The sequence below is a fragment of the Scyliorhinus torazame genome, chromosome 31 (genome assembly GCF_047496885.1).
Source record: "Scyliorhinus torazame isolate Kashiwa2021f chromosome 31, sScyTor2.1, whole genome shotgun sequence".
Taxonomy (NCBI): Eukaryota; Metazoa; Chordata; class Chondrichthyes; order Carcharhiniformes; family Scyliorhinidae; genus Scyliorhinus; species Scyliorhinus torazame.
In genome coordinates, this window is record NC_092737.1 from 19,044,861 (window position 1) to 19,069,398 (window position 24,538).

Here is a 24,538-nt window from a genome sequence, read left to right on the forward strand (position 1 = left end):
GGCAACAGGGCTACACCAGACCAATCCACTAGGTCCATCCTTGTTTCTAAGGCAACAGGGCTACACTAGGCCAATCCACTAGGCCCATCCTTGTTTCTAAGGCAACAGGGCTACACTAGGCCAATCCACTAGGCCCATCCTTGTTTCTAAGGCAACAGGGCTACACCAGACCAATCCACTAGGCCCATCCGTGTTTCTGAGGCAACAGGGCTACACTAGGCCAATCCACTAGGCCCATCCGTGTTTCTGAGGCAACAGGGCTACACTAGACCAATCCACTAGGACCATCCTTGTTTCTGAGGCAACAGGGCTACACTAGGCCAATCCACTAGGCCCATCCTTGTTTCTAAGGCAACAGGGCTACACTAGGCCAATCCACTAGGCCCATCCTTGTTTCTAAGGCAACAGGGCTACACTAGGCCAATCCACTAGGCCCATCCTCGCTTCTAAGGCAACAGGGCTACACTAGGCCAATCCACTAGGCCCATCCTTGTTTCTAAGGCAACAGGGCTACACTAGACCAATCCACTAAGCCCATCCTTGTTTCTAAGGCAACAGCGTTACACTAGACCAATCCACTAGGCCCATCCTTGTTCCTAAGGCAACAGGGTTACACTAGACCAATCCACTTGGTCCATCCTTGTTTCTAAGGCAACAGGGTTACACTAGACCAATCCACTAGGCCCATCTTTGTTTCTAAGGCAACAGGGCTGCACTAGACCAATCCACTAGGCCCATCCGTGTTTCTAAGGCAACAGGGTTACACTAGACCCAATCCACTAGGTCCATCCTTGTTTCTGAGGCAACAGGGTTACACTAGACCAATCCACTAGGCCCATCTTTGTTTCTAAGGCAACAGGGTTACACTAGGCCAATCAACTAGGCCCATCCGTGTTTCTAAGGCAACAGGGTTACACTAGACCAATCCACTAGGCCCATCCGTGTTTCTAAGGCAACAGGTTACACGAGACCAATCTGCTCGGCCTTTCCTTGTTTCTGATTCTTGTTTTGTGCCCCTAAACGTTTGCGATTCTGATAAGAGGCCTCTTGACACACCATCCTCCCTCCCCCTTAGTCAACCTGCCACTGAGATTGAACCGTTGGGAGGCCAGACGAGGGGTCTTAGCTGGAGGGAGCTCCAGTTGACTGCCGCTGCCTCAGCCGGTCGATTAAGCTCGGCTGGCGGCCGTTCACCCACGTGACCCTTCCTCTTCCCGGGCCAAAGGGAACTCGCCGGGAGGCACGTTTTGTGATGTCGCCCATGTTGGCGAGTCGCTACCCAGGGGCATCACACAGCTCACGTCATGTGACAATCCCCTTTCATTCGGAGAGCCAGACACAATTGAGCTCGAGGTTGCTTAAGAACAGTTGCATTTTCTGGTCCTAAAGGGCATCGAACAGCATTTGTCCACAGCTACCGCCCAGGACAAAGCAGCCCCGCTCGATTGCTCCCCCTTCCACAAACATTCACTCCCTCCCCCACCGACGCACCGCGGCAGCCGTGTGTACCGTCTACAAGATGCACGGCAGCAACTCACCGGAAGTACATCGGCCGTTCCTTCACTCTCGCTGTGTCATAATCCTGGAACTCCCTAACAGCACAGTGGGTGCACCTACACCACACGAACTGCAGCGAGGTTCAGGAAGGCGGCTCGCCCAAACATCTTCTCAAGACGCAATCAAGGATGGCCAACAAACGCTGGGCCCAGCCAGTGACGGCCACATCCCGAGAGGACATTTTAATGGTGTCACCGCTGGCGAGATATGGCTTTGAACACTCTTTCTCCGCCCCCCCATCCCCCCCCCCCCCCCCCCCCCAACCCCCCCAGGATCTCCGACTCAGCGGAGGCTACGAGAACGTCCCACCGTCGACATACACATGAAGCAGGTGGGCTTCGAGAGGGAGTGGCTGAAATTTCCTCCATCAATACATCGCCCCCGTGACGAAAAACTGTACCCCGGCATATTACACCAAGGTAGAGCGGCGGGGGGGGTGGTTACTGGATTTCAGCCTGGAGTGTTTGATGGGGACAGTGTAGAGGGAGCTTTACTCTGTATCTAACCCCGTGCTGTACCTGTCCTGGAGTGTTTGATGGGGATAGTGTAGAGGGAGCTTTACTCTGTATCTAACCCCGTGCTGTACCTGTCCTGGGAGTGTTTGATGGGAACAGTGTAGAGGGAGCTTTACTCTGTATCTAACCCCGTGCTGTACCTGTCCTGGGGGTGTTTGATGGGGACAGTGTAGAGGGAGCTTTACTCTGTATCTAACCCCGTGCTGTACTGTCCTGGGAGTGTTTGATGGGGACAGTGTAGAGGGAGCTTTTACTCTGTATCTAACCCCGTGCTGTACCTGTCCTGGGAGTGTTTGATGGGGACAGTGTAGAGGGAGCTTTACTCTGTATCTAACCCCCGTGCTGTGTCCTGTCCCTGGGAGTGTTTGATGGGACAGCGTAGAGGGAGATTTACTCTGTATCTAACCACATGCTGTACCTGTCCTGGGAGTGTTTGATGGGGAACAGTGTAGAGGGAGCTTTACTCTGTATCTAACCCCCCCGTGCTGTATCTGTCCTGGGAGTGTTTGATGGGGACAGTGTAGAGGCAGCTTTACTCTGCATCTAACCCTGTGCTGTACCTGTCCTGGAGTGTTTGATGGGGACAGTGTAGAGGGAGCTTGACTCTGTATTTAGCCCCGTGCTGTATCTGTCCTAGGAGTGTTTGATGGGGACAGTATAGAGGGAGCTTTACTCTGTATCTAACCACATGCTGTACCTGTCCTGGGAGTGTTTGATGGGGACAGTGTAGAGGGAGCTTTACTCTGTATCTAACCCTGTGCTGGACCGGACCTGGGAGTGTTTGATGGGTCAGTGTAGAGGGAGCTTTACTCTGCATCTAACCCCGTGCTGTACCTGTCCTGGAGTGTTTGATGGGGACAGTGTAGTGGGAGCTTTACTCTGTATCTAACACCGTGCTGTATCTGTCCTGGGAGTGTTTGATGGGGACAGTGTAGAGGGAGCTTTACTCTGTATCTAACCCCGTCCTGTACCTGTCCTGGGAGTGTTTGATGGGGACAGTGTAGAGGGAGCTTTACTCTGTACTCTAACCCCGTGCTGTACCGTTCCTGGGAGTGTTTGATGGGGACAGCGTAGAGGGAGATTTACTCTGTACTAACCCATGCTGGACCTGTCCTGGAGTGTTTGATGGGAACAGTGTAGAGGGAGCTTTACTCTGTATCTAACCACATGCTGTACCTGTCCTGGGAGTGTTTTGATGGGGACCCCTGTAGAGGGAACTTTACTCTGTATCGAACCCAGTGCTGTATCTGTCCTGGGAGTGTTTGATGGGGACAGTGTAGAGGGAGCTTTACTCTGTATCTAACCCCGTGCTGTACCTGTCCTGGGAGTGTTTGATGGGGTCAGTATAGAGGGAGCTTTACTCTGTATCTAACCCGTGCTGTACCTGTCCTGGGAGTGTTTGATGGGAACAGTGTAGAGGGAGCTTTACTCTGTATCTAACCCCGTGCTGTACTGTCCAGGGAGTGTTTGATGGGGACAGCGAAGAGGGAGATTTACTCTGTATCTAACCCATGCTGGAATGGAACTGGGAGTGTTTGATGGGTCAGTGTAGAGGGAGCTTTACTCTGTATCTAACCCATGCTGTACCTGTCCTGGAGTGTTTGATGGGGACAGTGTAGAGGGAGCTTTACTCTGTATCTAAACCCGTGCTGTACTGTCCTGGAGTGTTTGATGGAGACCATTAGAGGGAGCTTTACTCTGTATCTAACCCCATGCTGTACCTGGTCCTGGGAGTGTTTGATGGGGACAGTGTAGTGGAGCTTTACTCTGTATCTAACCCCGTGCTGTACCTGTCCTGGGAGTGTTTGATGGGTTCAGTGTAGAGGGAGCTTTACTCTGTATCTAACCCGTGCTGTACCTGTCCTGGGAGTGTTTGATGGGGTCAGTGTAGTGGGAGCTTTACTCTGTATCTAACACCGTGCTGTATCTGTCCTGAGGAGTGTTTGATGGGGACAGTGTAGAGGGAGCTTTACTCTGTATCTAACCCCGTCCTGTACCTGTCCTGGAGTGTTTGATGGGGACAGTGTAGAGGGAGCTTTACTCTGTATCTAACCCCGTTCCTGTACCTGTCCTGGGAGTGTTTGATGGGGACAGTGTAGAGGGAGCTTGACTCTGTATTTAACCCCGTGCTGTATCTGTCCTGGGAGTGTTTGATGGGGACAGTGTAAAGGGAGCTTTACTCTCTATCTAACCCCGTGCTGTACCTTTCCCTGGGAGTGTTTGATGGGGACAGCATAGAGGGAGATTTACTCTGTATCTAACCCATGCTGGACCGGACCTGGGAGTGTTTGATGGGTCAGTGTAGAGGGAGCTTTACTCTGTATCTAACCCCGTGCTGTACCTGTCCTGGGAGGGTTTGATGGGGACAGTGTAGAGCTAGCTTTACTCTGTATCTAACCACATGCTGTACCTGTCCTGGGAGTGTTTGATGGGGACAGTGTAGAGGGAGCTTTACTCTGTATCGAACCCAGTGCTGTATCTGTCCTGGGAGTGTTTGATGGGGACAGTGTAGAGGGAGCTTTACTCTGTATCGAACCCAGTGCTTTACCTGTCCTGGGAGTGTTTGATGGGGACAGTGTAGAGGGAGCTTGACTCTGTATTTAACCCCGTGCTGTATCTGTCCTGGGAGTGTTTGATGGGGACAGTGTAGAGGGAGCTTTACTCTATATCTAACCCCGTGCTGTACCTTTCCTGGGAGTGGTTTGATGGGGACAGTGTAGAGGGAGATTTACTCTGTATCTAACCCCGTGCTGTACCTGTCCTGGAGTGTTTGATGGGGACAGTGTAGAGGGAGCTTTACTCTGTATCTAACCCAGTGATTTACCTGTCCAGCGAGTGTTTGATGGGGACAGTGTAGAGGGAGCTTGACTCTGTATTTTACCCCGTGCTGTATCTGTCCAGGGAGTGTTGATGGGGACCAGTGTAGAGGGAGCTTTACTCTGTATCTAACCCGTGCTGTAGCTGTCCTGGGAGTGTTTGATGGGGACAGCGTAGAGGGAGATTTACTCTGTATCTAACCCATGCTGGAACGGAACTGGGAGTGTTTGATGGGGACAGTGTAGTGGGAGCTTTACTCTGTATCTAACACCATGCTGTATTGTCCCTGGGAGTGTTTGATGGGACAGTGTAGAGGGAGCTTTACTCTGTATCTAACCCCGTTCTGTACCTGTCCTGGGAGTGTTTGATGGGGTCAGTGTAGAGGGAGCTTTACTCTGTATCTAACCCCGTGCTGGAACGGAACTGGGAGTGTTTGATGGGTCAGTGTAGAGGGAGCTTTACTCTGTATCTAACCCCATGCTGTACCTGTCCTGGGAGTGTTTGATGGGGACAGTGTAGAGGGAGCTTTACTCTGTATCTAACCCCGTGCTGTACCTGTCCTGGGAGTGTTTGATGGGGACAGTGTAGAGGGAACTTTACTCTGGATCTAACCTCGTCCTGTACCTGTCCTGGAGTGTTTGATGGGGACAGTGTAGAGGGAGCTTTCCTCTGTATCGAACCCAGTGCTTTACCTGTCCTGGGAGTGTTTGATGGGGACAGTGTAGAGGGAGCTTGACTCTGTATTTAACCCCGTGCTGTATCTGTCCTAGGAGTGTTTGATGGGGACAGTGTAGAGGGAGATTTACTCTGTATCTAACCCCGTGCTCTACCTGTCCTGGGAGTGTTTGATGGGGACAGTGTAGAGGGAGCTTGACTCTGTATTTAACCCGTGCTGTATCTGTCCTAGGAGTGTTTGATGGGGACAGTGTAGAGGGAGATTTACTCTGTATCTAACCCATGCTGGACCGGACCTGGAGTGTTTGATGGGTCAGTGTAGAGGGAGCTTTACTCTGTATCTAACCCCGTGCTGTACCTGTCCTGGAGTGTTTGATGGGGACAGTGTGAGGGAGCTTTACTCTGTATCTAACCACATGCTGTACCTGTCCTGGGAGTGTTTGATGGGGACAGTGTAGAGGGAGCTTTACTCTGTATCGAACCCAGTGCTGTATCTGTCCTGGGAGTGTTTGATGGGGACAGTGTAGAGGGAACTTTACTCTGTATCGAACCCAGTGCTTTACCTGTCCTGGAGTGTTTGATGGGGACAGTGTAGAGGGAGCTTGACTCTGTATTTAACCCCGTGCTGTATCTGTCCTGGGAGTGTTTGATGGGGGACAGTGTAGAGGGAGCTTTACTCTGTATCTAACCCTGTGCTGGACCGGACCTGGGAGTGTTAGATGGGTCAGTGTAGAGGGAACTTTACTCTGTATCGAACCCAGTGCTGTATCTGTCCTGGGAGTGTTTGATGGGGACAGTGTAGAGGGAGCTTTACTCTGTATCTAACACCGTGCTGTATCTGTCCTGGGAGTGTTTGATGGGGACAGTGTAGAGGGAGCTTTACTCTGTATCTAACCCCGGTCCTGTACCTGTCCTGGGAGTGTTTTGATGGGGACAGTGTAGAGGGAGCTTTACTCTGTATCTAACCCCGTGCTGTACCGTTCCTGGGAGTGTTTGATGGGGACAGCGTAGAGGGAGATTTACTCTGTATCTAACCCATGCTGGACCTGTCCTGGAGTGTTTGATGGGGAACAGTGTAGAGGGAGCTTTACTCTGTATCTAACCACATGCTGTACCTGTCCTGGGAGTGTTTGATGGGGACCCTGTAGAGGGAACTTTACTCTGTATCGAACCCAGTGCTGTATCTGTCCTGGAGTGTTTGATGGGGACAGTGTAGAGGGAGCTTTACTCTGTATCTAACCCCGTGCTGTACCTGTCCTGGGAGTGTTTGATGGGTCAGTATAGAGGGAGCTTTACTCTGTATCTAACCCCGTGCTGTACCTGTCCTGGGAGTGTTTGATGGGAACAGTGTAGAGGGAGCTTTACTCTGTATCTAACCCGTGCTGTACCTGTCTGGGAGTGTTTGATGGGGACAGCGAAGAGGGAGATTTACTCTGTATCTAACCCATGCTGGAATGGAACTGGGAGTGTTTGATGGGTCAGTGTAGAGGGAGCTTTACTCTGTATCTAACCCCATGCTGTACCTGTCCTGGAGTGTTTGATGGGGACAGTGTAGAGGGAGCTTTACTCTGTATCTAAACCCCGTGCTGTACCTGTCCTGGGAGTGTTTGATGGAGACCATTTAGAGGAGCTTTACTCTGTATCTAACCCCATGCTGTACCTGTCCTGGGAGTGTTTGATGGGGACAGTGTAGTGGGAGCTTTACTCTGTATCTAACCCCGTGCTGTACCTGTCCCTGGGAGTGTTTGATGGGGTCAGTGTAGAGGGAGCTTTACTCTGTATCTAACCCCGTGCTGTACCTGTCCTGGGAGTGTTTGATGGGGTCAGTGTAGTGGGAGCTTTACTCTGTATCTAACACCGTGCTGTATCTGTCCTGGGAGTGTTTGATGGGGACAGTGTAGAGGGAGCTTTACTCTGTATCTAACCCCGTCCTGTACCTGTCCTTGGAGTGTTTGATGGGGACAGTGTAGAGGGAGCTTTACTCTGTATCTAACCCCGTCCTGTACCTGTCCTGGGAGTGTTTGATGGGGACAGTGTAGAGGGAGCTTGACTCTGTATTTAACCCCGTGCTGTATCTGTCCTGGGAGTGTTTGATGGGGACAGTGTAAAGGGAGCTTTACTCTCTATCTAACCCCGTGCTGTACCTTTCCTGGGAGTGTTTGATGGGGACAGCATAGAGGGAGATTTACTCTGTATCTAACCCATGCTGGACCGGACCTGGGAGTGTTTGATGGGTCAGTGTAGAGGGAGCTTTACTCTGTATCTAACCCCGTGCTGTACCTGTCCTGGGAGGGTTTGATGGGGACAGTGTAGAGCTAGCTTTACTCTGTATCTAACCACATGCTGTACCTGTCCTGGGAGTGTTTGATGGGGACAGTGTAGAGGGAGCTTTACTCTGTATCGAACCCAGTGCTGTATCTGTCCTGGGAGTGTTTGATGGGGACAGTGTAGAGGGAGCTTTACTCTGTATCGAACCCAGTGCTTTACCTGTCCTGGGAGTGTTTGATGGGGACAGTGTAGAGGGAGCTTGACTCTGTATTTAACCCCGTGCTGTATCTGTCCTGGGAGTGTTTGATGGGGACAGTGTAGAGGGAGCTTTACTCTATATCTAACCCCGTGCTGTACCTTTCCTGGGAGTGTTTGATGGGGACAGTGTAGAGGGAGATTTACTCTGTATCTAACCCCGTGCTGTACCTGTCCTGGGAGTGTTTGATGGGGACAGTGTAGAGGGAGCTTTACTCTGTATCTAACCCAGTGATTTACCTGTCCAGCGAGTGTTTGATGGGGACAGTGTAGAGGGAGCTTGACTCTGTATTTTACCCCGTGCTGTATCTGTCCTGGGAGTGTTTGATGGGGACAGTGTAGAGGGAGCTTTACTCTGTATCTAACCCCGTGCTGTAGCTGTCCTGGGAGTGTTTGATGGGGACAGCGTAGAGGGAGATTTACTCTGTATCTAACCCATGCTGGAACGGAACTGGGAGTGTTTGATGGGGACAGTGTAGTGGGAGCTTTACTCTGTATCTAACACCATGCTGTATTTGTCCTGGGAGTGTTTGATGGGGACAGTGTAGAGGGAGCTTTACTCTGTATCTAACCCCGTGCTGTACCTGTCCTGGGAGTGTTTGATGGGGTCAGTGTAGAGGGAGCTTTACTCTGTATCTAACCCCGTGCTGGAACGGAACTGGGAGTGTTTGATGGGTCAGTGTAGAGGGAGCTTTACTCTGTATCTAACCCCATGCTGTACCTGTCCTGGGAGTGTTTGATGGGGACAGTGTAGAGGGAGCTTTACTCTGTATCTAACCCCGTGCTGTACCTGTCCTGGGAGTGTTTGATGGGGACAGTGTAGAGGGAACTTTACTCTGGATCTAACCTCGTCCTGTACCTGTCCTGGGAGTGTTTGATGGGGACAGTGTAGAGGGAGCTTTCCTCTGTATCGAACCCAGTGCTTTACCTGTCCTGGGAGTGTTTGATGGGGACAGTGTAGAGGGAGCTTGACTCTGTATTTAACCCCGTGCTGTATCTGTCCTAGGAGTGTTTGATGGGGACAGTGTAGAGGGAGATTTACTCTGTATCTAACCCCGTGCTCTACCTGTCCTGGGAGTGTTTGATGGGGACAGTGTAGAGGGAGCTTGACTCTGTATTTAACCCCGTGCTGTATCTGTCCTAGGAGTGTTTGATGGGGACAGTGTAGAGGGAGATTTACTCTGTATCTAACCCATGCTGGACCGGACCTGGGAGTGTTTGATGGGTCAGTGTAGAGGGAGCTTTACTCTGTATCTAACCCCGTGCTGTACCTGTCCTGGGAGTGTTTGATGGGGACAGTGTAGAGGGAGCTTTACTCAGTATCTAACCACATGCTGTACCTGTCCTGGGAGTGTTTGATGGGGACAGTGTAGAGGGAGCTTTACTCTGTATCGAACCCAGTGCTGTATCTGTCCTGGAGTGTTTGATGGGGACAGTGTAGAGGGAACTTTACTCTGTATCGAACCCAGTGCTTTACCTGTCCTGGGAGTGTTTGATGGGGACAGTGTAGAGGGAGCTTGACTCTGTATTTAACCCCGTGCTGTATCTGTCCTGGGAGTGTTTGATGGGGACAGTGTAGAGGGAGCTTTACTCTATATCTAACCCCGTGCTGTACCTTTCCTGGGAGTGTTTGATGGGGACAGTGTAGAGGGAGCTTTACTCTGTATCTAACCCAGTGCTTTACCTGTCCTGGGAGTGTTTGATGGGGACAGTGTAGAGGGAGCTTGACTCTGTATTTAACCCCGTGCTGTATCTGTCCTGGGAGTGTTTGATGGGGACAGTGTAGAGGGAGCTTTACTCTATATCTAACCCCGTGCTGTACCTTTCCTGGGAGTGTTTGATGGGGACAGTGTAGAGGGAGCTTTACTCTGTATCTAACCCAGTGCTTTACCTGTCCTGGGAGTGTTTGATGGGGACAGTGTAGAGGGAGCTTGACTCTGTATTTTACCCCGTGCTGTATCTGTCCTGGGAGTGTTTGATGGGGACAGTGTAGAGGGAGCTTTACTCTGTATCTAACCCCGTGCTGTAGCTGTCCTGGGAGTGTTTGATGGGGACAGCGTAGAGGGAGATTTACTCTGTATCTAACCCATGCTGGAACGGAACTGGGAGTGTTTGATGGGGACAGTGTAGTGGGAGCTTTACTCTGTATCTAACACCATGCTGTATTTGTCCTGGGAGTGTTTGATGGGGACAGTGTAGAGGGAGCTTTACTCTGTATCTAACCCCGTGCTGTACCTGTCCTGGGAGTGTTTGATGGAGACCATTTAGAGGGAGCTTTACTCTGTATCTAACACCATGCTGTATCAGTCCTGGGAGTGTTTGATGGGGACAGTGTAGAGGGAGCTTTACTCTGTATCGAACCCAGTGCTTTACCTGTCCTGGGAGTGTTTGATGGGGACAGTGTAGAGGGAGCTTGACTCTGTATTTAACCCCGTGCTGTATCTGTCCTAGGAGTGTTTGATGGGGACAGTGTAGAGGGAGATTTACTCTGTATCTAACCCCGTGCTCTACCTGTCCTGGGAGTGTTTGATGGGGACAGTGTAGAGGGAGCTTGACTCTGTATTTAACCCCGTGCTGTATCTGTCCTAGGAGTGTTTGATGGGGACTGTGTAGAGGGAGATTTACTCTGTATCTAACCCATGCTGGACCGGACCTGGGAGTGTTTGATGGGGACAGTGTAGAGGGAGCTTTACTCTGCATCTAACCCCGTGCTGTACCTGTCCTGGGAGTGTTTGATGGGAACAGTGTAGAGGGAGATTTACTCTGTATCTAACCCCTTGCTGTACCTGTCCTGGGAGTGTTTGATGGGGACAGTGTAGAGGGAGCTTTACTCTGCATCTAACCCCGTGCTGTACCTGTCCTGGAAGTGTTTGATGGGGAAAGCGTAGAGGGAGATTTACTCTGTATCTAACCCCTTGCTGTACCTGTCCTGGGAGTGTTTGATGGGAACAGTGCAGAGGGAGCTTTACTCTGTATCTAACCCCGTGCTGTACCTGTCCTGGGAGTGTTTGATGGGAACAGTGCAGAGGGAGCTTTACTCTGTATCTAACCCATTGCTGTACCTGCCCTGGGAGTGTTTGATGGGGACAGTGTAGAGGGAGCTTTACTCTGTATCTAACCCCGTGCTGTACCTGTCCTGGAAGTGTTTGATGGGGAAAGCGTAGAGGGAGGTTTACTCTGTATCTAACCCCGTGCTGTACCTGTCCTGGGAGTGTTCGATGGGAACAGTGCAGAGGGAGCTTTACTCTGTATCTAACCCCGTGCTGTACCTGTCCTGGGAGTGTTTGATGGGGACAGTGTAGAGGGAGCTTTACTCTGTATCTAACCACATGCTGTACCTGTCCTGGGAGTGTTTGATGGGGACAGTGTAGAGGGAGCTTTACTCTGTATCTAACCCCGTGCTGTATCTGTCCTGGGAATGTTTGATGGGGACGGTATAGAGGGAGCTTTACTCTGTATCTAACCACATGCTGTACCTGTTCTGGGAGTGTTTGATGGGGACAGTGTAGAGGGAGCTTTACTCTGTATCGAACCCAGTGCTGTATCTGTCCTGGGAGTGTTTGATGGGGACAGTGTAGAGGGAGCTTTACTCTGTATCTAACCCCGTGCTGTACCTGTCCTGGGAGTGTTTGATGGGGACAGTGTAGAGGGAGCTTTACTCTGTATCTAACCCCGTGCTGTACCTGTCGTGGGAGTGTTTGATGGGGACAGTGTAGAGGGAGCTTTACTCTGTATCTAACCCCGTGCTGTACCTGTCCTGGGAGTGTTTGATGGGGACAGTGTAGAGGAAGCTTTACTCCGTATCTAACCCCGTGCTGTACCTGTCCTGCGAGTGTTTGATGGGGACAGTGTAGAGGGAGCTTTACTCTGTATCTAACCCCGTGCTGTTCCTGTCCTGGGAGTGTTTGATGGGGACAGTGTAGAGGGAGCTTTACTCTGTATCTAACCCCGTGCTGTACCTGTCCTGGGAGTGTTTGATGGGGACAGTGTCGAGGGAGCTTTACTCTGTATCTAACCCCGTGCTGTACCTGTCCTGGGAGTGTTTGATGGGGACAGTGTAGAGGGAGCTTTACTCTGTATCTAACACCGTGCTGTACCTGTCCTGGGAGTGTTTGATGGGGACAGTGTCGAGGGAGCTTTACTCTGTATCTAACCCCGTGCTGTACCTGTCCTGGGAGTGTTTGATGGGGACAGTGTAGAGGGAGCTTTACTCTGTATCTAACACCGTGCTGCACCTGTCCTGGGAGAGTTTGAAGGGGACAGTGTAGAGGGAGCTTTACTCTGTATCTAACCCCGTGCTGTACCTGTCCTGGGAGTGTTTGATCGGAACAGTGTAGAGGGAGCTTTACTCTGTATCTAACTCCCAGCTGCAAATGCGGGCAGCACTGTAGCACATTGGATAGCACAATTGCAGAGGTGGGGGAGGGGAGAGGTGGGGGAGGGGAGAGGTGGGGGAGGGGAGAGGTGGCAGAGGCGCGGGAGGGGAGAGGCGGGGGTGGAGAGAGGTGGGGAGGGGAGAGGTGGGGGAGGGGAGAGGTGGGAGAGGTGGGGGTTGGGAGAGGTGGGGGTTGGGAGAGGTGGGGGTTGGGAGAGGTGGGGGTTGGGAGAGGTGGGGGTTGGGAGAGGTGGGGGTTGGGAGAGGTGGGGGTTGGGAGAGGTGGGGGAGGGGAGAGGTGGGGGAGGGGAGAGGTGGGGGAGGGGAGAGGTGGGGGAGGGGAGAGGTGGGGGAGGGGAGAGGTGGGGGAGGGGAGAGGTGGGGGAGGGCAGAGGTGGGGGAGGGGAGAGGTGGGGGAGGGGAGAGGTGGGGGAGGGGAGAGGCGGGGGAGGGGAGAGGCGGGGGAGGGGAGAGGCGGGGGAGGGGAGAGGCGGGGGAGGGGAGAGGCGGGGGAGGGGAGAGGCGGGGGTGGGGAGAGGCGGGGCGGGGAGAGGCGGGGGTGGGGAGAGGTGGCAGAGGTGGGGGAGGGGAGAGACAGGGGAGGGACGGGGAGGGGAGAGGTGGGGGAGGGGAGAGGTGGGGGAGGGGAGAGGTGGGGGAGGGGAGAGGTGGGGGAGGGGAGAGGTGGGGGAGGGGAGAGGTGGGGGAGGGGAGAGGTGGCTGAGGTGGGGGAGGGGTGGTGTGGGGAGGGGAGAGGTGGGGGAGGGGAGAGGTGGGGGAGGGGAGAGGTGGGGTGGGGTGGGGAGGGGAAGGGTGTGGGAGGGGAGGGGTGGCGGGGGTGGGGAAGGGTGCGGGAGGGGAGGGGTGGCAGAGGTGGGGGAGGGGAGGGGAGGTGGGGGAGGGGAGGGGAGGGGAGAGGAGAGGTGGGGAGGGGAGAGGTGGGGTAGGGGAGAGGTGGGGTAGGGGAGAGGTGGGGAGGGGAGAGGTGGGGAGGGGAGGGGTGGCGGAGGTGGGGGAGGGGAGAGGTGGGGAGGGGTGGGGTGGGGGAGGGGAATGGTGCGGGAGGGGAGGGGTGGCGGGGGTGGGGGAGGGGAAGGGTGCGGGAGGGGAGGGGTGTCGGGGGTGGGGAGGGGAAGGGTGCGGGAGGGGAGGGGTGGCGGAGGTGGGGGAGGGGAGAGGTGTGGGAGGGGAGAGGGAGGGGAGGTGTGGCGGGGGAGGGGTGGGGTGGGAGGTGTGGCGGAAGTGGGGGAGGGGTGGGGACGGGTGCGGGAGTGGAGGGGTGGGGAGGGGAGGGGTGGCGGAGGTGGGGGTGGGAGGGGAGAGGTGCGGGGTGAGGAGGGGAGTGGTGGGGGGTGGGGAGGGGAGAGGTGGGGGAGGGGAGAGCTGGGGGAGGCGAGGTGTGACGGAGGTGGGGGACGGGAGAGGTGGGGGAGGGGAGAGGAAGGGGAGGGGAGAGGTGGGGGAGGGGAGAGGCAGGAGAGGGGAGGGGTGGCGGAGGTGGGGGTGGGGAGGGGAGAGGTGGCGGAGGTGGGGGAGGGGAGAGGTGGGGGAGGGGAGAGGTGGTGGAGGGGAGAGGCAGGGGAGGGGTGGCGGAGGTGGGGGTGGGGAGGGGAGAGGTGGGGGAGGTGGCGGAGGGGAGAGGTGGGGGAGGGGTGTCTGGGTGTGGGTCTGGGGTAATACACGGGACTGCTTCTGTTTCTCCCTGGCTCTCAATTCCGGATCTTTCCGCTAGGCCGAGGCTGTGATGAACTTTATGGTTCGGTATCGCCCAGACGAGCAGCCCTCGCTCCGGCCCCATCACGATTCCTCGACCTTCACCATCAACGTCGCGCTCAACACCAAGGGGGTGGACTATGAGGTAAGTGGCCTCCACTTGAGGGATTGAGAGGCTTGTTCCCCACCCCCACACAGCAGGCCCAATAGGCCTCGACTCCCTCCATCCCTCCTCCTCATCTCCCTCCATCCCTCCTCATTTCCCTCCATCCCTCCTCATCCTTCACTCCACTCCTCCTCACCCTGTCCCTCCATTGTCCTCACTCTCTCCCTCCACCCCTCACCCTCTCCCTCCATCCCTCACCTTCTCCCACCTCCCATCTCACCCTCTCCCTCAAACCCTCCTCACTCTCTCCCTCCACCCCTACTCACTCTCTCCCTCCACCCCTCCTCACTCTCTCCCTCCACCCATCCTCACCCTCCAGCCCTCCTCACTCTCTCCCTCCACCCCTCCTCACTCTCTCCCTCCACCCCTCCTCACCCTCTCCCTCCACCCCTCCTCACCCTCTCCCTCAGACCCTGCTCGTCCTCCTCTCCAACGCTCCTCACCCTCTCCTCAACTCCTACTCACCCCCTAACTCTGTTCATCCTCCATCCACCCTCTAACTCTGTTCATCCTCCATCCACCCTCTTCCTCATACCTCTCCCTGCATCCCTCCTCACCCTCTCAATCCATCCCTCCTAAGGCCTTCCCACCATTGCTCCTCCTCCTCTCCCTCCAACCCTCCTCGTGAGGGGAGGGTGAGGAGGGAGAGAGTGAGGAGGGGAGGGTGAGGAGGAGAGGGTGAGGAGGGAGAGAGCGAGGAGGGAGAGGGCGAGGAGGGAGAGGGTGCGGAGGGGAGGGTGAGGAGGGAGAGAGCGAGGAGGGAGAGGGTGAGGAGGGAGAGGGTGAGGAGGGAGAGGGTGAGGAGGGAGAGGGTGAGGAGGGAGAGGGTGAGGAGGGAGAGGGTGAGGAGGGAGAGGGTGAGGATGGGGGAGAGCGAGGATGGGGAGAGCGAGGAGGGGGAGAGCGAGGAGGGGGAGAGCGAGGAGGGGGGAGAGCGAGGAGGGGGAGAGCGAGGAGGGGGAGAGCGAGGAGGGGGAGAGCGAGGAGGGGGAGAGCGAGGAGGGGGAGAGCGAGGAGGGAGAGGGCGAGGAGGGGGAGAGCGAGGAGGGGGAGGGCGAGGAGGGAGAGGACGAGGAGGGGAGGGTGAGGAGGGACAGAGTGTGAAGGGGATTAGGGATGGAGGGAGAGAGCGAGGAGGGAGAGAGCGAGGAGGGAGAGGGCGAGGAGGGAGAGGGCGAGGAGGGAGAGGGTGAGGAGGGAGAGGGTGAGGAGGGAGAGAGTGAGGAGGGAGAGAGTGAGGAGGGAGAGAGTGAGGAGGGAGAGAGTGAGGAGGGAGAGAGTGAGGAGGGAGAGAGTGAGGAGGGAGAGAGTGAGGAGGGAGAGAGCGAGGAGGGAGAGGGCGAGGAGGGAGAGGGCGAGGAGGGAGAGGGCGAGGAGGGAGCGGGCGAGGAGGGAGAGAGCGAGGAGGGAGAGAATGAGGAGGGAGAGAATGAGGAGGGAGAGGGTGAGGAGGGTGAGGAGGGAGAGAGTGAGGAGGGAGAGGGGGAGGAGGGAGAGAGTGAGGAGGGGGATGGTGAGGAGGGGAGGGTGAGGAGGGGAGGGCGAGGTGGGAGTGAGCGAGGAGGGAGAGGGCGAGGAGGGAGAGAGCGAGGAGGGGAGGGTGAAGAGGGAGAGAGTGAGGAGGGGAGGGTGAGGAGGGAGAGAGTGAGGAGGAGTGGGTGAGGAGGGGAGGGTGAGGAGGGAGAGGGTGAGGAGGGAGAGGGTGAGGAGGGGAGGGTGAGGAGGGGAGGGTGAAGAGGGAGAGAGTGAGGAGGGGAGGGTGAAGAGGGAGAGAGTGAGGAGGGGAGGGTGAGGAGAGGAGGGGAGGGTGAGGAGGGGGAGGGTGAGGAGGGGAGGGTGAGGAGGGGAGGGTGAGGTGGGGGGAGGGTGAGGAGGGGAGGGTGAGGAGGGGAGGGTGAGGAGGAGAGAGTGAGGAGGGAGAGAGTGAGGAGGGAGAGGGTGAGGAGGGAGAGGGTGAGGAGGGAGAGGGTGAGGAGGGAGAGGGTGAGGAGGGAGAGAGTGAGGAGGGGAGGGTGAGGAGGGAGAGGGTGAGGAGGGAGAGGGTGAGGAGGGGAGGGTGAAGAGGGGAGGGTGAAGAGGGAGAGAGTGAGGAGGAGTGGGTGAGGAGGGGAGGGTGAGGAGGGAGAGGGTGAGGAGGGGAGGGAGAGGGTGAGGAGGGGAGGGTGAGGAGGGGAGGGTGAAGAGGGAGAGAGTGAGGAGGGGAGGGTGACCGTGTTGTTAAAATCTCTGTCGGAATCTCCGACTCGGGAAGAATTTCTCCGAAAGTCTTTTGTCTTTGTCGACAGGGCGGAGGGTGTCGGTTCCTGAGGTACAACTGTTCCATCGAGGCTCCTCGCAAAGGCTGGTCCCTCATGCACCCCGGGCGACTCACCCACTTCCACGAGGGCTTACCCACCACCCGTGGCACCCGGTACATCATGGTCTCCTTCGTGGACCCCTGACGGTGGCGGGGGAGGGGGCGATCGGACTGGCATGTGGCGGAGACGCAATCCTCCGGAACCGTGGGCTTAACTCGGAGGCCTCTCCCGGAGGCCCTCCCGCCTCGCGAACGTTGATTACTCTTTCTCTGGCAATCAAAGGCAACCCCTGTAGAACCAACCGACCAATTCGGGCCCTCCCCAAGCGCGAGACCCGGGTTCCCCCCCCCCCCCCCACCCCGCACCCCCTCTAATCAGTTGCCACGTCCCTCACCAGGCCCCTCTCTGGAACAAACGCCGTTTGGTGCGATCACGGCTCTCACCTTCTACCTCACTTTGGACTTCCCGCGCCTCTTTAACCCCCTCAGTATCCAAAATCTGCCATTCCCGACCCCTTCAATCTTCTCGGCGGCGGAGCGCCCACCCCCCCCCCCCCAACCCTCTGGGGCGGAGAACTCCAAAGATTCCCAACCCCTTCGAGTGAAGAAATCGCACCTCAGCTCGGTCCCAAAATGGCCGACACTCCCTTATCCCGAGTGTGCGCCTCCATGATGTTCCGAGACCCTCTGGGCAAAGGTGGGAGGGGGGGGGGGGGGGGGTTCTTTCTCCAGATCTATACGCAGGCCCAATTCCACGACCACGTGTCCATGCTCTCGTCCAGCCTCGGCCAATCACTGACGCTGTAGCGCGAGGACCAGCTGCCATTTTGTTTCTGGCTGGCCGGGAGTGCCAGTCGATGTGGAGAGAAGCCATTTCCTCTGGCGCTGGAGGTGGGGGGGGGGGCGTCAAGATACGGATCAGCCGCCATCTCATGGGACGGCAGGAAGGGCTGGAGGCGGCGAATGGCCTCCCGGCGGTGCCCTTGGTCTCTCCCTGCCAGCGTTGTGTTTTTCCGTCAGGCATGACGTTTGCCTGGCCGTCTCGGATCGCAGACGCTTCCGACTGGGGGCGCCGGGGCTCTTGTGGTATTTCAGGACAGCTAGCCGGCCGCTCGGCCCCTCCTGCCTGCTCCTTTAAACCCAAAATAAAAATACGGGGAGCGGGAGTGGGCAGAGAAAGGCCCAATCCAGGACGGAACAGCCCCGCTTGATCGGCACCTCCTCCGCCACCTCAAACATGCCCGGCCAACGACAGCCCATATCCCTCGAATGAATATTTAACAAAGTGCACCCTTCCAATTCTTCAATCCCCGCACGCCATTCCCGCTAAGGTCAAGCTTAAGAATGTTCTAGAGGGTCAAGATTTGGGGTTCCACGTTTTATTTATTTGTATATGGGGGAGTTGACGGTGTTTTTGCTCGCGTAGATCTGCACCTTGATCCAGCCAGGAGGAGTGGCGTGTCTGCCGGGTTCTAGGCCACATCTTATTTATTGCCAACCCTTTGTTTGGCTTCCTTCTGTCTTCCTCTTTGCAAATTGCGAGGGCCGCTTCCTCTGCTGCCGTCTCCTGCACCTGTGGATCCAAACCCCCCCCCCCCCCCGTTCTGGCTGCCGCAGGGGAAGGCCAGCTCGGGCTCTACTACAGGCTGGGACCTGGGCCGGAGTACGAGGGGTTTCAGATCTGCCCCCCCCCCCCCCCCCCTTTTGCAGGAAAACCGGGCCTTCGGCCCTGTGACTGCTCTCATCTGTCATCAGGCCTTCAGCCTGGGCCCAGAAGCCTCGGGCCTACGGGAGAAGGCCTGGCCACGGTCGACCACTGCCTCCCTCGCCCCCCCCCCCCCCTCCCCCCTTACCTCCCGGCGTCCGAGAGGGGCCCACGTTCCGCCTTGCGACCGTTAACTCCGCCGCCGGGGAAGGAGAGGGGAGATAGCGGCCGCAGACCGGGGTTGGGGGACATTCTGTCGAGGTGGGGGTCCGCTCTGCTCGCCGGCCCCGAACGGTTGGCGGGCGGTCAGCCTCACCTTGGCCGCCATCTTGCGGGGAGGCCGGTGTTCACCCCAGCCACACTTCCCTGAAGGGTTACCATGGTTACTGGCCTCCATGGCACGCAACTACTGACAGGGGCCTATGGGTTTAAAAGCCTTTTTGAAGGGAGGAGTGGAGGTTGCGGAGGTGACTTAAAGGTGTCTCCTTCACCCTCGAGTGTGTTCTTTGTATATTTTATGTGTTTTTAAAAAAGAAAACGTGATGGAAAGAATCCTTGAGATTATATACTGTTTCTTCTCACCGTGCCTCTTACGTCCTGAACGGAAGGCCTCGCATTTCATGGAGCACCTACCGTAGCCACAGGGACCGCCCCGGAGAGTCTTGTGGCCAGCGGAGTACTTTTCTTTTGAGGTGTAGCCTCTCAGTCGCGATGCAGGCAATGTGGCAGCCGACCATCGCACAGCACGATCCCACGCACAGCTCGTTGGAAGGGGGAGCTGGCGGACGGTGAAATTTGAATTTCGGAGTCGGCCATGGAACTGTTGTCGATTGTCGCAAACCCCCACCTGGTTGTCGAATGTCCTTACCCCCCCGGTCTGGCCTACAGGTGACTCCAGACCCCACCCACGCTGCCATGTGGCTGACTCTTGTAATGCCCCCCCCCCCCCCCCGTGGAAACCTAACATGGTCGTCTGAAGCATCACGGGATACTTGACATAAAGTCTGGATGAGCCTCATCCTAAATTGCTTTCTGTGCCACATAAATTCAGTTAGCAGCCAGATGGCCCCTTGTAAATTGATTACATTGCCTTGAGTTTAATCGATCTCTTGACGAGATCAATTCAGTTTGTATGGTGACACACATGCACACCATTGTTTAAACAGTTTCATCGGAGCCAGTGACGTCAGTCGATTAGCACTGTTTTTATTGCTCATAGAACAGTACAGGCCCTTCAGCCCACTATGTTGTGCTGACCATTTATCCTAATCTAAGATCAACCTAACCTACACCCCTTCAATTTACTGCTGTCCATGTGCCTGTCTAAGAGTCGCTTAAATGTCCCTAATGACTGACTCCACCACCTCCGCTGGCAGTGCATTCCACACACCCACCACTCTCTGTGTAAGGAACCTACCCCTGACATCTCCCCGATACCTTCCTCCAATCACCTTAAAATTATGTCCCCTCGTGACAGCCATTTCCGCCCTGGAGGAAAGTCTCTGGCTATCCACTCTATCCATGCCCCTCATCACCTTGTACACCTCTATCAAGTCACCTCTCTTCCTTCTTCGCTCCAGTGAGAAAAGGCCTAGCTCCCTCAAACCTTTCTTCCCCTCCAGTCCAGGCAGCATCCTGGTAAATCCCCTCTGCACCCTCTCCAAAGCGTCCACGTCCTTCCTATAATGAGGCGGCCAGGACTGGATACAATATTCCAAGTGTGGCCTGACTAGAGTTTTATAAAGCTGCAGCGAAAACCCCGCGGCTCTTAAACTCGATCCCCCTGTGAATATTCACCTCTGTAGAGTGGTACCCTGGTCTCCGTGTAAGCCAATTGAAAGGCTCAGCAATGATCACCTGTGGAGGGGGGGGGGGGGGGGGGGGGAAGGGGTTCTTATTGTGTATAAATATCTTTATGTCCCTTTTGTTCCTCAGAGTGTGCCCGCTGCGACCCCTTGATTCCAGCGGCCCCTCCCCTTGTGACAAGTAAAATCATTGAGCCATTGACTGTGCTGTCATCTGTTCCACTCCTTTCAGTCTTGCTCGGGCGTTAAAGATTTCGACAGTAATTTGGAGGTTCCACCGAGATCGCTTATTCTGACCCCAGTAGGAGCGGACGGCGCTTGTGGTGGACGGCTGAGGGGAAAAAACACCCAGCACATAGGTCTAGCACATTCAGCTCCCGCTGGCCCAAAGCCATCGGTAAGACTTTGCAATCCAGGAACTGATTGCTCTTTTTGAAACATTTTCTCTTCAAAAAAAAAAAAAACGAGAGAGCAGGGTTTTTTGAAAACGCAGGGCCTTAAAGTAACTTAAAGGTGAAGTGCTGTCGGGGAACAGCCTGGAGAGGCGAAAGGTTCTGTCGCGGACAACCTTGCTGATGCGCAATCAATACTCTTGAGACCACGAGGAGTCCCATCGATTCAGCTTTAATCAGATAGAACCATACCCAGCAACGATGTTACAGAAATGGAGGCTGCTGGGACGGCACTGGTTCTTATACCCCGCCTCGCAGGGCGGGGGCTATGTACATTACCCAATGGTAGACCCCGCGGTCTAGCCAATGGTCATTCGCCTCTCGGGTACCGCAATACCTGGTATTACCACACTTGCGTACTGCCAACACGTGTTGGGAACACGTTCAAAGTTGGCTGTATTTGTACTGAGGGTTGTCGGGGACACCCAAGAAGGATTCGGCCATAAGTTTAGATAAGTTCGAGTTGTATAAGTAAGGACTCGATCTATAGTAGCGAACGACGTAGGTCGAGAATTGATCGTATAATTCGTTTAAAGCGTAAGTATTTGTAAGTTGTCCGCGTGTTTTTAAAAAAATAAATTTAGAGTACCCAATTCGTTTTTTCCCAATTAAGGGGCAATTTAGCGTGGCCAATCCACCCAGCCGGCACACCTTTGGGTTTGCGGGGGCGAAACCCACGCAGACACGGGGAGGGATGTGCAAACTCCACGCGGACAGTGGCCCGGGGCCGGGATCGAACCCGGGACCTCGGCGCCGTGAGGCAGCAGTGCTAACCCACTGCGGCGCCCCGCTGCCCTAGTTGTATGTTTGTGATACCAGATTTTAAACTACCTATCACCCCAGGTTGAAAGAATGGGAACCGGAGCAAGCAAAGCACCGCCAAAGGGCGCAGTAGCCTGCTTCATGCTCCAGAATTGTAGGCCATTAAAAAAAAAAATTGGGTAAGATGGAAACAAAAAAGGTAAATCGGTCAGCGATTGGCGATTGGAAGAGAGAGGCAGAAAGATGAGCCATAAGGCAACCCCGAATAAGGACAAAAAAAATGGACACAGACTTCCAGGACAGCTGAGCCACTGCAGTGGTCAATAGCGATGAGCAGGAAATGTAGCCAATGTGGTTACACCTTACGAGCGCCAACCCCCCCGTCGTTGAGAGCCTCCCAGTGTAACCGCCGCCACCCGCTCCCCCCATCGGGCAATGTTAGTGTCATGATATGCGGACACACACAATGATATACAGACGAGCAGCTAATGGACACAGAGAACAGGGCGTGACCAATAAGCAGGCAGGACACTCAGAGGTGGGGATAAGAACTAGGAGCAGGAGTCGGCCCACCTGGCCCCTCGAGCCTGCTCCGCCATTCAATGAGATCACGGCTGATCTTTTGTGGACTCAGCTCCACTTTCCGGCCCGAACACCATAACCCTTAATCCCTTTATTCTTCAAAAAACTATCTATCTTTATCTTAAAAACATTTAATGAAGGAGCCTCTACTGCTTCACTGGGCAGGGAATTCCATAGATTCACAACCCTTTGGGTGAAGAAGTTCCTCCTAAACTCAGTCCTAAATCTACTTCCCCGTATTTTGAGGCTATGCCCCCTCGTTCTGCTTTCACCCGCCAGTGGAAACAACCTGCCCGCATCTATCCTATCTATTCCCTCTGACTATAAAAGACCGAGGCACTCACACTCCACCTCTTTCCACTGATGAACATCTGGAGAGTCAGTCAAGGGTGTATGTACAGTCTCACACCTCCACCACGTGGCTAAGAGCTAGTCTGGCTCAGTCAGACAGAGTAACCACACTTAAGTTAGCAGAGTCGAACTCACAGAGAACTGTGCTATTAGTTCAATAAACCTGATTGAATTAACTTCAAGGTCCGGAGTATCTTTCTGATCTAAGCTGCATCCAGTTGCAGCCAGTGTTAGGCCAGTGTACCTAACACCGCAGTTAGCTTACTAACAAGCGCGCCAAACAGCAGAAGGCAGGCAGGAACCATTCCCATCCAGCGCCACGAGCTCGGGTACGCAGTATGGGCTGCAAATACCCTTACGCTATTTCCCCGGTTGCCCAGGCGGCCTGTGCATAGACCATGGACAAATGCAGAGTCGAGGCTCATGGCTGAGGCAATGGGAAATCCTGAAACGAAGTTAGAGAATGCACTGGGCCAACACAAAAACCATTGTTCCCTGCCATGAACCCAGCATTTCAGATGGCGAAATACTCATTCAGGCTTGGCTAAAAGGCCGGTTCAAAGAGTTTTGAAATCAAATTCCAAGGTTTTAGAACCCATCGAGAGAGCCCAAATGCAGGACCAAGCACGAGGCCATCTGTTAACTTCTGGACAGATTGCTAGAAGGCCCTCCATGAAACAACCTTCCCCAAAAAGACAAATTGGTCCAAGATTATGGAGGCCGCTCAGAGAAAGGACGGAAACGTCCAGGATTATGCCCAAAGGGACTCGTGGAACAATACTCTAGGCTAACGAAACCCGCATTGGAAGGGCCCACTATTAGTACCACCGTCAACGGAGATTTACGTAGAACAGTACAGCACAGAACAGGCCCTCGATGTGCCAAGATTTAAATAACGGGGGCCGAGGAGAGGATTCGGAGGTGACAGGGGACCACGCGGGACGCAGGCAGACAACGAAGGTTGCCACACCTGTGGCCAACTAGTTCACTGGGACAGGGAATGCCCACAGGCAAGCCACGAGAGTCGCAACTGTGGACTACTAGGTCATTGGGCTAAGGACTGTCCCCAACCAAAACCCCAGTACCAACAGAATTGGAGCCAGCATGTAATGGAAGAGGCCGTGGGAGGGGTGGGCACGTACCAGGCTGCCCGCAGGCCAACTATTCAGTCCAGGATCCCTGGGGAAGGGATGGTCACTCGGATTAAGCACTCAATTGGACCCAGTGACGAGAGGCCTGCCTGGCTACTTGCCAGCCCTAGACGCTGCACATTATGCAGTACAACAATGGAATGAAAATCGCTTATTGTCACAAGTCGGCTTCAATGAAGTGACTGTGAAAAGCCCCTAGTCGCCACATTCCGGCGCCTGTTCGGGAGAAGGCTATTAGGTCACCCCTTGAAACCATAGAGACCGTCACCCTTCCAGATAAACCTTCAGCGCAGCAGGCTAAATTGTTTGCCCTTGTACGAGCCTGTATATTAGCCACTGGCAAGAGCGTAAATGTTTATACGGGTTCAAGGTATGCTTTGGAGTGGCCCAAGATTAGGGACAGATTTGGAAATTCAGGGGATTTCTAACATCATCAGGCTCCACTATCAAAAATGCAGAATGAGTAGACACCCTTTTACGGGCAATTCCCAAGGCAATTGGCAATTTTAAAATGTCAGGCCCACCCAGGGTATCAAGACGGAATTTCAATATGCAATGGGAGGCAGATGAAGTGGCAAAACAGGCGGCGCTATCAGACACGTGGGCGCAAGTAGCTGCCTCTGTTTTAAGAGACACTTTTATGCTTCTTCATGGAGCATAAACTGCTTCCTTGATGCTCTGACAAAGGAAGGTTCCGACTTGGAGATAGGTTGAACACATTTATTGAGCAGTTCACAATTCTCCTGCTTGAGTTCGACTCTCCTGCTGACCTTGCTACAGTAACTCAGTCTAACTAACCAGTCTGCTCCTAGCCACGTGGTGGGTGTGATGCTTCCTGATCTGCCCCTGTCTCTCTGAGTGTCCGCCTGTGGAAAGAGACAGAGCCTGTGTGCCCTGATCTTTTATGTGGGTTGTGTAAATGCCCCCTTGTGGTAGTGCCACCTCTGGGTGTCTTGACTGCCCATTGGTTGTGTCCTATTCGATGTGTTCATTAGCTGTATGTCTGCATGTCATGACGTCTCTGGTGCTCCCTCTAGTGTTTACTTAGCTGTAGTGTATTTACATTAACCCCTTGTGTATTTACAGTGATGCA

General features: G+C 54.8%; 1 protein-coding gene across 1 annotated transcript in view; it reads left to right on the top strand.

The window, feature by feature from the left end:
- The window catches only part of LOC140404741 (multifunctional procollagen lysine hydroxylase and glycosyltransferase LH3-like), a 32,381-nt gene extending 12,032 nt beyond the window's left edge, over positions 1 to 20,349 (top strand). The window contains exons 5-6 of the mRNA XM_072493441.1: positions 14,195 to 14,320; positions 16,627 to 20,349. Of these exons, the coding sequence (XP_072349542.1) occupies positions 14,195 to 14,320; positions 16,627 to 16,782 (282 nt within the window). The 3' untranslated portion in view covers positions 16,783 to 20,349. The remainder of the gene's footprint in view (positions 1 to 14,194; positions 14,321 to 16,626) is intronic.
- Positions 20,350 to 24,538: the final 4,189 nt, after the last annotated feature.